The 16,797-nt window shown below is 45.1% G+C and overlaps 1 protein-coding gene across 1 annotated transcript in view; it reads right to left on the reverse strand.

The window, feature by feature from the left end:
• Positions 1–16,797, reverse strand: part of Thsd4 (thrombospondin type 1 domain containing 4) — a 533,316-nt gene that overhangs the window by 400,881 nt on the left and 115,638 nt on the right. The window contains exon 5 of the mRNA XM_028774578.1: positions 9,985–10,087. Coding sequence (XP_028630411.1) covers positions 9,985–10,087 — 103 coding nt within the window. The remainder of the gene's footprint in view (positions 1–9,984; positions 10,088–16,797) is intronic.

The following is a 16,797-nucleotide window of genomic DNA, read 5'->3' on the forward strand; positions in this document are numbered from 1 at the left end:
AGAATGGACCTGCTATGGAATATGACATCAGCCCTGTCCATCCTGACACTCCCAGGACTGTGTGGGATAATCCTTGCAGAACACTGAGAGGGAAACAACAGGTTTGGGGCTTGTTGTTTAATATTTTGCAATGGGCTTAAGTTCTATGCTTGATTTCAAATCTTTAGGATTATTTGTATTGAAGCTAATCTGCTTATTAGATGTTGAAACACTCCCTCAGGCTGCTTTTCACTAATTACCCAGAATGACACTGGTTCAGGTGCCAGGAAAAAAAAAAAAAAAAGCTTTTACAAGAATCAGCTGCACCTTCCAGAATACCACAGAGTAGGGACAATTTCCCCCTTCAGAGACCTTCCCTTTTTCCTATCCTAAACTTCCCAGTGACAAGGCTTAGAGAGTTGTGCGAAACAGGCCCCGTCCTGCACTCACCTTCCTCTCTAGCTATTGAGAACAGTAAGGAGGCAAGCAGTAGACATGTTCTAGAACATTCCACATTTATAATCCTAAGTGGGGGAGGGAGGAGGAGAGCTGATCTACTGTGTAGGAGTAAGGCTCTCAGAGAAGAGGAAAGAGAATCATCGTGACCCCCCCTTTGATATCACTCAGCCCCAGAGGCCACCCTCTTACACAGAAAGCAGCACCCTATGCCCATGTATAAATAGACACTTGTTCAACCAGTGTCACTGCCGCATAATGACTGTAGGCACACGGGAGCCACACTGCCTCATGCCATCCACATGGAGACCATTAGTACAGTCCTTAGGAACGCACAGAGCAAGGGAGCTAGAAGACCCCCAGCCCCGAGCTAGAGCACAATTCCAATCATCAATTTTCAGTGGTATTGAAAAGCCTTCCCAGAGGCTGGGGAGATAGCTCAGTAGGTGCAGCACTCACCACTCAAGTTTGGTATCTGGAGTTCAGAATCTTAGCCTGCCCTGTAAATGTTAGCTCTGAGCTAACAGCCACCAGACAAATGTGAGGCAGGTCACCTTGAAATTCTAATTTGCATTCTCTGGTATTCAGTGGTGTTGGGCGTTTTATGATACATCTGTTGGCCTTTTGCATGTCCTAGAGATATGCCTGTCCTGGCCTTCTGTCTGTTTTAAATAGGACTTGTTTTCATGTTGTTGGTTCATTTGAGTTCCTCAGAGGAGTTGACAGAGAGCTCTGACCTCAAGCAAAATTTGCAAATTATTTCCCCCAACTGTGGGTTGCGGCTTCCTTCTCTTGTTGGTAGAGAAAACACTTTGATTTGCTACAATCCCAAAGACCTGTGATCTTTCAGCTCTTAGTTCTACGTCTGTCAAGAGATACCGTGACCAAGGCGACTCTTCTAAGAGAAGCATTTAAGTGGCGGCCTGCTTGCAGTTGCAGATGTTTAGTCTGTTATGATGACAGGGGACATGGTGGCATTCGGGCGCTAGAGCAGTAGCTGAGGTCTATATCCAGAACCTTAGGCAGTGGGGGGGGGGGGTGGTCAAGGGTAGTTGTGACAGGCTTCTGAATCCTCAGTGACACACTTCTTCCAAGGCCACACCTATCAGAGAGTTCCACTCTTTGGTGACTAGCATTCAAAAATAAGCACTTATGGGGCCATCTTATTCAAACCCCAAATCCCTGGCAGAAGTCAAAGGCAGATTTGTTATGCTTCCAGTTGCTTTGTAACTATCACTCTGCAATTTTGAGTCAGTTCCCCCTAAAATCCTTTTGTTCTTCTGTGGTCAATAAAAAAAAAAAGATAACTTCAAGTAAGGGTGGGACTAGGAAATCTTATAATAGTTATTACAGTTATGACACTTATATAGGCTATAAGTGTCACCTTCCAGAATTGAAAGGACAAAGGGAGAAGACGAAAAAAGCATAACTGCTAAATTACAACGTGTGCGCATGTGTGTTGAGTTGCATATATGCAGGTTAAAAGAATGTTCTGTGGGAGTCAGTTCTCTCCTTTCACCATGTTGGTCCTTCGGAGAAAAGGCATGCCGTGAAGCTTTGGCAGCAAGCACTGTTACTCATGACGCCATCCCATTAGCCTGAGAATATACTCTTAAGTTCTTTAAAAAAAAATCGTTTTTGTGACTATGATGCTTTGCTTGCGTGTATGTATGCGTACCATACGTGTGCCTTGTGCCTGTGGAGGCCAGAAGAGCGTTGGATCCCCTGCTGGAGTTACAGATGGCTAGGACCTGCCTTATGAGTGCTGCGAACCACAAAGACACAATACCATACTTCTAAAAGACTTAGTGCCTCCTCAGCAGGCATCCTTGCTTCCAGGACAGGAGGGATTTGTGTAGATAGACTTCTAGAAAATTCTTGCACAAACTCCTCTATGCAAATCTCACTCCTTCAGTCCAGTGGAAGAGTATCCAATGACCTTAATTGTTGAGCCATCTCTTCAACCCAGAGATTTCTTTTTTTAAGAGTATAGCTCTACCCAATAAAAATGCTTGGGTTATACATGAACAGTCAGATGGGTTTGGAAGACTGCATCCACCTGTGTAAAAACCATGCCAAGGATGAGAGAGAGCATCACTGTCAATCCAGAAATGGTGTTCTCATCTAGCTAAGCCCACCACCTGCACAAGCCGAACACTGGCATTCTTTCACCGTAACCTGCCCCTCCCCCTGCCTCTATACCATCACAGGAATGGAACTGGACAGTGTGTTCTCTCATGTCTGGCTTCAAACCATAATGTTTCTAGGCTTCAATCAGATTTTTATATGTATCAGTACCACATTCTTCTTTTTATTGCCAAATAATACTCCACCGGGTGAATGTATAACCGGTTTCTACAGAATCCTTTTGCTGGATGCTTGGTTTGTTTCCAGATGATCTATTTTGGAAAAAAAAAAAAAGTACTAAGAACATTTTTTGAACAAACATTGCAGTAGATAGATGTTTCCTTTCATTTATCTTGACTAAATGTATCTGTGATAAACGGCGAGGAACTCCTCTTTAAAGGTGTGCAAGGAAGTGAGAACACACATTCCGCAGGAAAAGCAGGTTGGTAGGTAGGCTTCTCGTGAATCCTTGCTTCTCTGTGTGAATCTCATCCTCTCAGGCCACAGACATCCTCAGCCCACCACCACTCTCAACAAGTCTCTCTCTCTCTCTTCTTAAACCAGCCAACATTCTCAACATGCTTTCTTCACGCAGACTCTTTTAAGAGATGGCTGCTGCCCCCTTAACTTCTCTCCAGTTATAGAGTAACACTACCATGGACAACATTCTAGAACATTCTAGAAAAGGCACGGGGGGGGGGCATTCCAGTTTTGTTTTTGCATTTTCCTCCAAGTCTAGCACGATCCAGCAGTACTGTTTTGGGTTTTTGAAACACTTCTCCTGACCCATCTACCCCACAGTCAAGATTCACAGGCGGGCTTTTGAGTTTGGTGGCAGGGCACTGTACTGTTTGCTAGCTGGCTAGACAGGGGCAAATTTTTACCTATCCTATACCTCCTTTTCCTGTATAAAATGAGAATCATAGCACTATCTAGAATGGTTACTATGAGGGAGACTTAGCACTCAGAACTGTGCCAAGTACCCAGCATCTGTTCAAGATATATGCGGACTTCTACAAAATCATTTTTATTTGATCCCCATTGTCTAAGTCAATGTGAGCTGCATAGTAAAATAACAGACTGGGTAGCTTAAATGACAGGAATTTACTTCTTATAGTTTGGGAAGCTAGAAATTTAACACCAAAATACCAGAGTGCATTTTTCCCCCCGGGCCTGCCTCTTCTCATGGTTTTAGGTACCCACTATCATGCTGTATGCTCACATCTCTTCAGAGAGAAAATGCTGGTGTGTGTTCCTATTCTTATGGAGACACTAATCTTATTCGCTCAGGTTCCCTCATCCATTGGACCTCATTTAATTTCAATTATTTCCTTAAGAGGTCCCATTGTCTAAATACAGCCGCATGATTAGGACTTCGTTATATGCATTCTTGAGGGACCAAAACACCCAGTCCGTAACCTTCACTGTAGTATAGAAGTGAGAATACTATAAATAATAAGCTTCATTAGCTTATTAAATTATATATTTCTCCTCTTGAAATCATATCTAATCATCTTTGGAGGTCAATGACTCAAAATACGAATCCCCAGGCCTGAGTGATATCTTTAATTCAAAGCCTCACATCTTCAGCTTCCTCCTGAACATCTTACCAGCCAGGTGTCAACCCTAATTCTCAACGAATATATAAGAAACCCAAATCATCCTTTTGGTTGCTCTCTGAGCTTTGCTTTGTCCTTGATTGTGTCCTATCTCTAAAGCAGACCTGTGACTCAGTCTTGCTAGGTATTCCCCCGAGCTTGTATGAGAGAGCTCAGAGACCAGATTTAAGGACAGTCTAAGATTCCTCCCTGGGTACAGGAACCACTGCCTTCTGTTTCCCTAAGTTGTTCCCTGTTGTTTCCGAAGGTTCATAAATCCTAGGGATTACGGGTCAAGGAAAGAAAGCCTTAATGCCACTGCGCTACATTTAGCCTACGCCTTCCCATCATGACCCATGCTGTGACAGCACTGCATGTGTTTTTGTTAGCAGCATGGCTTGAGCGGGAATCACCACCCTGGTACTGACGTTCTGATACCAGATATAATAAATTTCTGCTGCCATAGAAACGATTGGAAGAATTTGATGAGAGCCCCTCAGAACCTTGTAGACATTGCAGACATGAGTTACCAGTAATACTCCCTGGAACAAAACCTTCCATTCTGGCAAGTGGCCTGATAAAGAGTCATCTGGACTGAAGAGAAAGGATTTCAATAGAGTTTTGTGCTTGTCCTGGCCCTCAGGGCTAGTCACTAATCTATTTCTTCTCCTCAACACACACAGTGAGAAGGTGCCAACCTAATTCTTTTGTGTGAAGACCGGCATATGACTTAGCTAGCAAGATGTGAACACAGTGGGGATCACCATTGACAGAAGCTTTAAAAATCTGTGCACAAATCCTGTGTCCCCTTGCCCTGTCTCAGCAGAAGCCTGAATTGAGACATAGTTTTTACCAGCTGGGGACTCCACATGAGTAGGACACATTCATTGCCATGAAGTCTGGGCAATAGAAACTTTAAGGTGAAGTCATCAGGTCTGGGGATGTTACCGCAGCATACACCAGTCACTCCTGACCAAATGTAATTGACATGTTTATGTCAGCAGCAGACGAGCGCCCACTCCTGACTCAGCCTCCTCTCTGCCTTTCAGAATTCCACTCTCTTCAGCTCAGCTCTTAGGAATACAAATCCACTGCTGTGGCTATGACTTGACCCTGCCCTCTAGCCTGGGTGTATAAATCAGTGGTAGACTGCTTAGCGCGCATGAGGCCCTGAGTTCATGCCCAGTGCCATGGAATAAATAAGTGCTGGTGTCTGGCATCTCTACTACAATAACCTAACAAAACGTGACACTTGAGTATTAGCTGCCCCAATGTCCTTACCTGACAACAAGCACAGTGGTGTCTCCTGATGTGTGGTTTCCCTTCCCAGTTTCACTTTGTAGGGCCAGTCCTAACTGAAAGAGTATTGAATGGAAAATTCTAGAAGCGAGCAGTTCTTGAATTGTAACTTGCACGCCATTCTGAGTAGCATGATAAAATCTTCCACCATCCCTCTCCATCCCTCCTGGGATATGACTCATCCCTTTGTCAAGCATATCCATGACATCGATACAGTGCACCTGTTGCTCACGTCATGGCTGCCCCTGTCATCATTTCGGCTGCCATATGGTATCACAATGTCCTGTTCAATGTGATAATGGCCGTGCAGCACAAGGCTATGGAGGCTGACAAATGAGATGTGCCAAAGAGAAGCAGGATAGTACTTCCTAAAACTAAAACAGAGAACCGGGACCAGGGAGACAATACAATAGGTAACATCACCTGCAGTGCAAGCATAAGGATCTGAGTTTGAATCCCTAGCACCCATGGAAAAAAGTAAGGAACGGCTGCATATGCCTGTAACTCCAGAGCTGTGGGGTAGAGATAGGAAGATTCTGAGTGCTTGCTGGTGATTTTCCAGTTTAACGTGAGGCTCTGTTTCAAGGGATGAAGGCAGACAGCAGCTGAGATAACACCTGCTGTCCTTTTCTCTGGCTTCAGCATGCATGAGCATGGGTGCATATATCCACCACTGGCATCTTTACACACACACACACAGACACACAGACACACAGACACACAGACACACAGACACACACAGACACACAGACACACACACACACACACAGAGAGAGAGAGAGTCAGACAGACAGACAGAGAGACAGAGAGACAGACAGACAGACAGACAGACAGAGAGGGAGGCTGACTCATATGTAATGGTTGCTAAGATTGACAGGACCAATATGGTGTCTTGAAAGAGAAATCACAGTCACACAACTTTCACTAGAGTGTGTATAATTGTTTACCCTAGGTACATACATACATACATGAAAAAAAAAAAAAACACTTGTGTTTTGAAAGCCAAATGTACCTCCATGGGCTCACCTATTTGAACACTTGGCCCCCAGTTGGTGGCACTGTTTTGGAAGGGAGTGAAACTTTAGGAGGTGGAGTCTTGCTGGAAGAAGTGGGTCATAGGGTGGGGGGTTGGGGATAGACTGGGACATTTTATCGCCCAGTACCACTTCCTGTTCACTCTGCTTTCTGCATCCAAACTCGCTGTGACCAGCCGTCTTCCTGCATCTGCTGTCATGCTTCCCCTGTCTGGTTCCAAGTCGTCTTCACCATGATGGATTGTAATCCTCAGAAACCATAAGCCAGAGTAAACCCTTTCTCTGTGAGGTTGCTTTTATATGGGTATTTTACTACCACAATGGGGAAGTCACTAAGATCACACGGTGTACAGGACGTGCTACTATCCAATGTCCCAGCACCTATCGGGGACCTGGGATGTATCTATCATGCACAGCACTAGATGGAATACTATATGTTTGGCCCAGTGTCCAGGTCTTCATATTAAACTGTTCCATTCTAGGTATGGTGACATTATCCAAACCAAATATGAGAATGCAGGAGAGCTGATATGACAGCCTCAAACAAGACCCAGGGCACCCCAATTCTCCCTCCACCCTGTTACATGCTTAAGGTCTAGGACTGTGAGAAAAATTCCTAGAGGCATGAGCCGAGGGGTCATCATATCCAGGAAATGTGGTTAAAGGCCCTGGAAGAACCATCGGGTGAAATTGATGTGTTTATCAGAGCCTGCGCTCTGCTCTGCTTTTACTATTCTATGTGGCATTGGGATGAATGAGTGCAGCTGTTTCCCTAAGTAGGCACGAGCGAATAGCAGAAGACCTAGGAACACAGCCCAGGGCCCAATGCAAAATCCAGCCGTCAAGTCTGAACACCACACAGAAACACTAGCAGCCTCTCCCTCCCACTGCTCAGCCTGGGAGTCATTTGAAAGGAAGAAGAATAACATCAAGAAAAGAATGTTAGTGGGGAAAAAAAAAGAAGAAAAATTATTTAGACAAAGCCAAAATAAATGCCACTTCCATAACCATTTGTCTCTCCTTGCAGCTATGTGAGAAACACCACTGTCAGTAAATATTAGAAGAGACAGCTGAATTTCTTTAGTAACACACTGTAAGACATAGTTGGTAAATCCTGGATTATTTTGGATGTGGCTTGTAGTGAAGACAAACATACTATTCTCTCTATTCTGTCTCTGTCTCTGTTTCAGTCTCTGTCTCTGTTTCAGTCTCTGTCTCTCTCTCTCTCTCTGTCTCTCTCTCTCTCTCTCTGTCTCTCTCTCTCTCTCTCTCTCTCCCTCTCTCTCTCTGTCTGTCTGTCTCCCCCCATACACTTGTATGTGTGTGTTCAATGATATGAGACACACGTGGCTGTCTGTACACATGAAGATCAGAGTCAACCTCAAGGACCACCCACCCACCTTATTCTTTGAGACAGGATCTCTTACTAGGCTGGCTAGCCATTGAGCCCTAGAGCCTAGAATCTGTCTTCATCTCCCAACACTGGAATTTCAAGTATGCATCATGCCTGGCTTTTCACATGGGTGCTGAGGATTGAACTAAGGTCCCTTCACTTGTACTTTAATGGCTAAGCCATCTCCCCAAACCTCTCATTGATTTGGGTGGAAGAATGTCAGCCCATCCCCCACTTGATGTCCTCTGTTTCATGGGATGTGAGTCCCTGACAACAAAGTCAGATACATGGCCTAAACAGGCCCAGGGAATCCATGCCTTAAAACAGAGTCCAGGGGCGGAAATATGATCAGAAAAGATCACTATACAGTTTTCTTGACATTGAAAATGATCAAGAAACCAAGGTTCCTAGCACTGATGTCACACACCACACAAACTCCTGGCAACAGCACTGACTTACAGATCTGGTGGCCAGAAGTCACACACAAGGTGTGAGTAGGGGTCTGCTCTCTTGAAAGTGTCAGGGCGGAGTGGTGGTGTAAGAGTCTTACCATGTTTCTTCCTGGTTTCTGGCAGTTCCTGGCAATCTTTGGTGTTCCTGGCTTACAGTCAGGCTACTTTACTTCCTGTCTGGCTCTGTCATGGCTGTCTGTTACTTTGTACTGATTTCTCAGTGAACGTCATTATATCCCTTCTGAGGAGGGCAGGCACAGCACACAAGGGTCTACCCCACCCTCCTCCTACTCTACTCTCGTAGTCTCAGCTTACCTTAACTACCTACCATGCTGGTTACAACTAGAAAGGTTCCTGACAAGGTCACAATCTTATTTGGGGTTCCTAGTGCTGTGGCAAAATACCGTGACTCAGCTGGGTGTGGTGGTGGTAGTGGTGGTACACATCTTTCATCCCAGCACTCAGGAGGCAGAGGCAGGTGAATCTAGGAGGTTGGGGTTAGTCTGATCTACCAAGTGAATTTCAGGACACCCAAGGCTACACAGAGAAATCCTTTCTTAAAAGAACAACAAACAAACAAAAAACAAATTAAAAAAAAAACCCACTGTGACCAAAAGCAAGTAGAGTGAAAAGAACATCACATACTCTGCCATCTGTTAAAGTCAGGACAGGTACTCAAGCAGGCCAGGAACCTGGAGGCAGATACTGGGGCAGAGGTCGTGGGAGAGTGCTACTTACTGGCTTGCTCAGCCTGCTCTCGCACAAACACCAAGACCACCTGCCCAGGGGTGGCACCGCCCACAGTGGCCTGGACCCTCCCACATCAATCGTCAATCAAGAAGCTACAAGCTTGCCCACAGGCCAATCTGGTGGGGGCATTTTCTTAACTGAGGTTCCCTCATTTAAAATAACTGTAGCTGCTGTGAAGTCAACATAAAACCAGGTAACACAGTCATATCTGCTGGTATTAGAAACTAGAGCAGCTGTTATCAACCCATGGGTCACAAAATCTCTATCTCCCAAAGTATGTTTTTTTGGTAAACCTCTACTTCCAAAATATTTACATCATGATTCATAACAGTAGCAAAATTACAGTTAGGAAGTAACGTCAGAAAAATTTTATGGTTGGGGGGGGTCACCACACCATGAGGAGCTGTATTAAAGGGTCATAGCATTAGGAAGGCTGAGAACCTCTGAACTAGAGTTTTAGCATGTCTTTGCAGGAGTCGGGGTGGGAGGCACATACGTGTTGACCTAAAGCACCAGGTGAGAAATACTGAGCTTTGAGTGCGAAGATCTGGGTTTTCAGGAATGCAGCCAATCTGAACCTAGTCCACCTTTTTTTAATTTCTCAGTAATATGATCAACAAAGTATCATTTTTGATGAAATATATTTAGTTTGGGTTTCTCTCGCAATGACGAGATACCTGGTGTAGTTAGCAAGAAAGCAGCAGTGCTCTGTAATACAAACCTAAGTATTTTCCCATGATCTAGGTGGGCTATTTATAAAAACGGATGAGTCATGAAATCAGGCATGGGGACACATGCCTGAAATCCTAGTACTTGGGAGGTAGCTGCAAGAAAAATCACAATAATAATAATAATTCCTACTGGCGCAGCTGAGTCCGAGGGACCCAGTGCCTTACCTTCCGCAAATGGTTCCCATTCATAAAACCTGCCCATGAATGGCTTGTTGTTGTAGGATGCACACTGTACCTCCCGGATACTTCTACCACTTTCCGGACATGCCTAATAAAGCAGATATGAAATATGCAGTTAGTGTTCATGCCTTCGTAATCCCAGGATACCTTTCGATCTGAATACTAGGCTTCTTTCACTGAAACTGGGGTTTCTGAACATTTTTCTGGTCATCTTTATTAAAATGTTTAGTTCTGGGGTGTAGCTCAGTGGGACGGTTGCTAGTTTAGTCTGTAGGAGGTCCCAGGTACCCTAGTACTGCATAAATAAACACTCAGGCAAATAAATAAATAAATAAATAAATAAATAAATAAATAAAAATCTAATGGCTGTGGAGATGGCTCAGTGGTGAAGCATGAGGATCTAAATATGGATTCCTTGGCATCTATGTTTGAAAGGAAGAAACTAGGTCCAGGGTATATACTCATAACCCCAGCAGACAAGGCAGACAAGGGAGACCTCCATGATTCATAGATCAGTCAGGCTAGCCAAAATGGCAGGTCCAGTTCAGTACAAGGCTGCGTCTAAAGTAGTAAGACGAATAAGGCTCAGAGAATACTGTGGAAGAGGGATCAGGGAGACGGGAAGAGGGTTGGGGACTTGCGTGAGATTGTGTTTTCTAGCAATATCAGAAGTTATATCTGTGAAGTCTCAGCAACATAGCCACCCAACTGTGAGACGAACCAGGATGACATGAAAGAACACGCTGACCTAGACAGAGAAAAGCCTCTGAGGTCTTAACCCTACACAAAGAACTAGAGGCAACTGAGGAAAGCCAGGCATGGGAGAGGTGGTCTTCCCATGGAAGAGCACACAGGTGGTTAGCTAATGCCATCCGGTCATCCCTGAAACCATACACACACGTGTCTATACAAATATATGTGCATGCATGTGTGCACATAACAATGAAAAGAGGTCATGAATTTGAGGAGGCTGAGGAGGGACTTGAAGGGAGGAAAGGGAAAAAGGAGATGTGGCAATTAAATTATAATCTCAAACATTAAAAAGATAAGGTGGAGAGGAATGGAGGACAACACCAGACATTGAACTCTGGCTCTGGCCTCCACACACCCATGCACATACCTGCACACACACCTGCACATGTGCACATGCAGGAGAAAAATATAAGACTGGCCTAATGCACGTCTCCAGGCTTCACTGCAGCTTAGAACCACTGTGACAATGCTTATGTTTCTTTTCTTAATACAAAACAAAACAAAAGCCTGCCAGGTTAACTTCCTGCTGACATTTGCCAGGCCTTCAGCTTCAGACTGCTAAGTGGGCAGGTGTGCTTCCCTCCCTCTCTTAAAGTCACTCCTTGGGCCTGTGCTTCACCTGGCATGGAACTGGCATGGAACGAGGCTCACAGCTAATGCATCCAGCGCCCTTGGCATGAGCCGTGTGCTCTTCAAACGTATTCCACATGTCATTTCTCACAGCCACCAAGAGGGCAAATATCACAGTTCCATAGATATTTTTTTTTTCACAGACAGGACAACTGAGGCACAGAGCAGACACAGAGCTTGGGGAACCTAGATTTCAATGCGCACAGGGTGGTACCCATCAAACGAGCTGCTCTCCTTTGATCTCCCAGTCTTTCCTTGTCCGAATTCTGTCTTCCCTCCAAAGCAGGAGCTCCTTACCTCAACCACGCATGAAAACCACGCAGGGATCTTGTTCCCTGGAGCCCTCCACAAGTGATTCCTGTCCCTTAAGTCTAGGATCTCTGTATCTTATCAAATGTCTCCAGGAGAGTCTGGTACCCAAAGAAAATGGGCAGTTCCATTTTACCTAGTTTGTAAGTGGTGAACCCAACAAACCCAACAGTATTTGACGTAAAATAAATATAAAAGATCAGAACCACTAGATTATACTGTTGCTAAAGTATGATCTGTCATTTAAAAAAAAAACCAGCTATACCCTAGTTAAAAGGTATGGTGTGTGTACATGTGTCTGTGAATGTGTCTATGTTTTCATATGTGTGTGTGTGTATGCATGTGTATGTATGTGTGATGTGTGTATATATGTTTCTGTGTGTATACATGTGTGTGTATATACTTATGAGTGTGTATATATCTCTCTCCCTGTCTCTGTCTCTCTCTTTCTGTGTGTGTGTGTGTCTGTCTGTCTGTCTGTCTGTCTGTGTTAACAGAAGAGAAAGGAAAGGAGCCCCCCTGGCCTCTTAAACTTTACAAAGCACTGTGCATAGAAGTTTCTGGAATAACCTGCTAATAGTTCAAAACCCTCAAGGGTTTTTAAAGAATTCTGCTGTATGTCATCCGAAGCACTAGATCTTCTGGAAGATGAAAGAAGAGAGGGAGGAATGAGGGCCACCAGGAGGAAGTCATCCCCTGCTTGGGAAGGGAGAGAGGAGGAAAGCTGTGGATCCCCACCTCAGGGTGGCCAGAGCCAGCTTGACCTGATTCAAAACATATGGAACAAGATTCCACTGGAATCAGAATGTGAAGGAATTGGTGAGGAGAGGGGCTGGGTGGACAGGAAGGCTGGGCTGACCTCTGGCAGTCTATGAGGAACTGACTGGCTAGGTCAGCCCATCTCCTGGGGCTCTAGAAGCCTACCTGCTGGCCATGCTGACTACTGACATATAGAAACTCCCAACAATAGCAGCCGCAAAAGGAGAAGATTTGTTTCACTTTTGAGACAAAGTCTCATGATAGCCCTGTTAGTGTCAAATCCTGTAGACAGGATGTCCTTGAACTTCTGATCCTCATTCCTTCACCTCCCAAGTGCTAGAATCACAGGCCTGGGCCACCACACTCAGATGAGATTTGAGACAAGATTCTTTTTATGCCCCCTTTCTAGAGTCAGGTACAGTTAGCATATGATCAGTTAGGTGACTTGGAGAAGTCACCAGGCCTATCTAAGTCCCCAAATTTATCTGGGAGAAAAAAAAAAGCCACTAGGACTTGTTAATGAACAAACATCTTGGGCTACTGAGATGTCTCAGTAGGCAAAGACATGTGCTAGCAAGCCCAACAGCGTAAGTTCAACCCCTGGGACCCACACGTGGAAAGAGAAAACCATCCCTGTATGCTATATTCTACACACACACACACACACACACACACACAGAGAGAGAAAGACAGAGACAGAGACACAGAGAGACAGAGAGATACACAGACAGAGAGACAGAGAGACAGAGAAAGATTCTGCCCCAGTTAAAGGTGGGGAGAGAGTTTAATAATAAAAGTCACTGCCTCCCTGGTGATGCTGGTGTACCAGTCCCAGACCCACACTCTATAGCAGCAAAAAATTTTCACACCCACCCCTGTCTATCTCTCTCTCCAGATCAATTACCCCAGAAGCATGGAGCTGAAGAGAGTTAAACTAAAGCCCTTTAATCTACAGATGTGAACTCTGAGAACGGAGAAGTGGTATACCTTGCCTCAGATTTCTTAGGACACAGAGGCAGGGCTCAGAGACTGTCCACAGCAGACCAGTTCCTGCACTGCATGTTGCTCCCAGAAGCAGACCAGACCAAAAGGCCAAATGTTCTGTTCCTTCAGTAACCACACCTGCATAGAGCCACGGCTGCTCCACAATTAGGTAGAAGGCACCATTCATTAACCTGATAGCACACGTCAAAACTGAAGAAAGCACAGAGACTGGGTGTTTCCATACATCTCTAAGAACACAGTGTGGTCTGTATGAGGTGCTCATATATTTATATACTTGCTTTCCAGTAGGCAGAACTGTTTAGAAAGGGTCAGGAAGTATGGCCTTGTGGGAGGAGGTGTGTCACTCAGGGAAGTACAGATGTCCACAGATGCTACAGAAATCAGTGAGGCAGCTCCTCAGGAAGAGGGGATGGATCTACCTCAAGATCCAGCTATACCATCCTTGGGCGTATACCCAAAGAATGCTTCATCCTACCACAGAGACATTCATCTGCTCAGCCATGTTCAATGCTGCTCTATTCATAATAGCCAGAAGTTGGAAGCAACCCAGATGTCCCTCAATGAGAGAATGGATAAAGAAAATGTGGTACATTTACACAATGGAATATTACTCGGTTGCTAAAAAAAGAAATACGATTTGTAGGTAAATGGATGGAATTGGAAAATCACCCTGCATGAAGGACCAGAAGTGACAGATAGAGCTATTAGGAAAAGAAAATGAAATACATAGTTACGGCTGAATATGGTGGGGGGTTGGACTAGGAGGATCCCAGTAGGGAAGGAGAGGGGAGAGGGGGGCAAGGAAAGAACATGGGAGAGACAGCTATAATTAAGGGCCATAATTAAGGAGTAGTATGGAAACCTAATACAGTCAAAACTTCCTAAAATATACACATATATGAAGGTGATCTAAATGAAAGTAAATGAAAAATGAGGCCATGACCGGTTTGGTTGAGGAGATGGTTTATGGTAGATATGAGGGAGAAAACAACCAGAAGCATCTGGAAGAGTCCAGACTGAACCAGGCCAAAAGACTGAAGCTGCCCAGCAGACCTGGTCCATGGGAGGAGACGGGGTGGGGCAGAGCAAGAGAAGAAGAGAAAAAAGAAGGAACAAAGAGAGAACATGGGAACCCAGAGACCAAGAGAAGCACAGAGCCAAAATGGCTAGGTCTTATAAGGAATCAGAGAAGGCGCAGGGGTAGAGGTTTAGGGTAGGGGGTGGGATGCACCAGCCAGGATGAGTCTGTAACAGGCACTTGCTATGCTAAGAGCCAGGCTGCCAGCATCTGCTTTGATACCCCCAGTGAGCCATTTCTCCAGGGTTTCTTTGAGACCTAACAGAAATCACCAAATAATGAGGGAAACAGAGCCCCGACTGGCCATCTCTTGTCATCTAAGAAACCTTCCACTACACAGATTGGGTTACATCTATTGAGTTGTTGGCCAAAGGGAATCCCCCAAACAACCCAGGCTAAGATGATAGCTGCTCCACAAGCGGACAGCAAGGCTCTATGGCTAAGGACAACACCCATACAACTCAATGAATGTGGGGAAGTTGAACCGGTGCCTACAGAGAGCCCCTACACTTTAGTGACTTTCATACGGTAAAGTGCTCTGGATGCTACCAAAGAGAAATGTTAACACCAACCCAGCCACACGCTTTGATCTACACTGCTGTCCTGTCTGAAACACATGCTAGGGCAATGGTGGCGCAGAGCTGGCGGGAGCAACCAACCACTGACTTAAGGCCCACGCCTCGAGACAGAACTCATACATGACACTGCTTGGGTCACCAAGAACCTGAGACTAGATAGCTGAGGGACCTAGGGTAAAGCCAAATAGTACAGTTCTTTAAAGAAAAAAAAAAGTAGCAATAAAATGACATTCTGCTATATTGCCTGGTTCAGCCATCATCACAGAAGCTTTCTCCTGAAGCAGAGGGGAACAAATAGGGATACCCACAGCCAAACATTAGGCAGAAAGACCTTGGGACAGTCAGCCCTAAATGTATGTCTACATCAAATCTCTCCCTTCAGAGCCTGGAGAACCCTGTAGAAGAGAAGGCAGAAAGAGTGTAAGAGCCAGAGGGACTGAACAAAACAAGGCCTTCTAAATCAATGTGAACAAAGCTCACAAGAACGCACAGAGGGTGAGACAGCATGCACAGGGCCTGCATGGGTCTGAACCAGGTCCTCTGCAGATAGATCTTGGCTTCCAGTTTAGTGTTTTTATGGAATTCCTTAGAGTGCAGATGAGTGGGTTTCTGATTCTTGTGATTCTCTTGGGCTCTTTTCATTCTGTTGGTTCGCTTATCCAATTTGGATGTATAAGTCTGGGTTTTATTTTATTATATTTTGCTATATTGTATTTTAATCATCCCTTGGAAGCCTATGGTTTTCTAATGAGAGACAGAAACAGACTGGGTCCAGATGAGAAGGGAAGTGGAGAGGAACTGGGAGGAGAAAAGGGGAGGGAACCATAATTAGAATATATTATGTAAAATTATTTTCAATAAAAGGGAAAAGAAAGAAAGAATTATCTCTGTAGCAGTTCTCAGCGCTGCCTTCGAGAGGGAAGAGCCACTAAAGATTTGTTAGACAACTGCTTCTTGGGGTTGGGGTGCTAGTTCAGCTGGTAATGGGCTTGCTGTGTAATCCTGAAGACAAAACTCACAGCCCTGAATAGGAAGTCTACAACAAATTCCTCCCCTCAAGCCTCAGGGTTATGTGAGGAAGAGAGTGGAGGAGATTTTTAAGAGCCGGAGACTGTGAATGACTTGGGGGAAAAATAGTGTTTCCTAGACAGAAAGTGCAGATACATATAATGCTTCACAGTGACTGGGATGTGCACAGTTCAAACCTGCGCCTTGGAGGAGGGGAAGTGCGAAGGGAGCTCTGGCCCTAGCCAAGGATTCTGCAAGAAGGAAAGTCAGTTTCTTTGATGGAGTGATGCCTGGTTTATCAACCACACACCATGGCAGGCCCCATGCTCAGAAATCAGCTACCACAAACCAGACTCAGTGGTTTGAGCGTGAGGATGGTGGGTGGGTAAGGAGATGGAAGAGGATCCGAGGACAGGAGCGCTGGCCAAAGTACAGTGCATGAAGCTCTCAGTGAATAAAATAAAAACAGTAATTTTCCAAAGAAAGGAAAGGAAAGAAGGAAGGAAGGAAGGAAGGGAAGGAAGGAAAGGGAGGGAAAGAGGAGAGGAGGGAAGGAAGGAGAGAGAGAGGAAGGGAGGGAAGGAGGGAGGAAGGAAGAGAGATAGCAGCCCCCATGCTCAGAAAGCAACAACCACAAAACACAATCGCTGGTTTGAGAGTGAGGATGGTGGGTGGGTA

The sequence above is a fragment of the Grammomys surdaster genome, unplaced genomic scaffold (assembly GCF_004785775.1).
Source record: "Grammomys surdaster isolate TR1022 unplaced genomic scaffold, NIH_TR_1.0 241, whole genome shotgun sequence".
NCBI lineage: Eukaryota > Metazoa > Chordata > Mammalia > Rodentia > Muridae > Grammomys > Grammomys surdaster.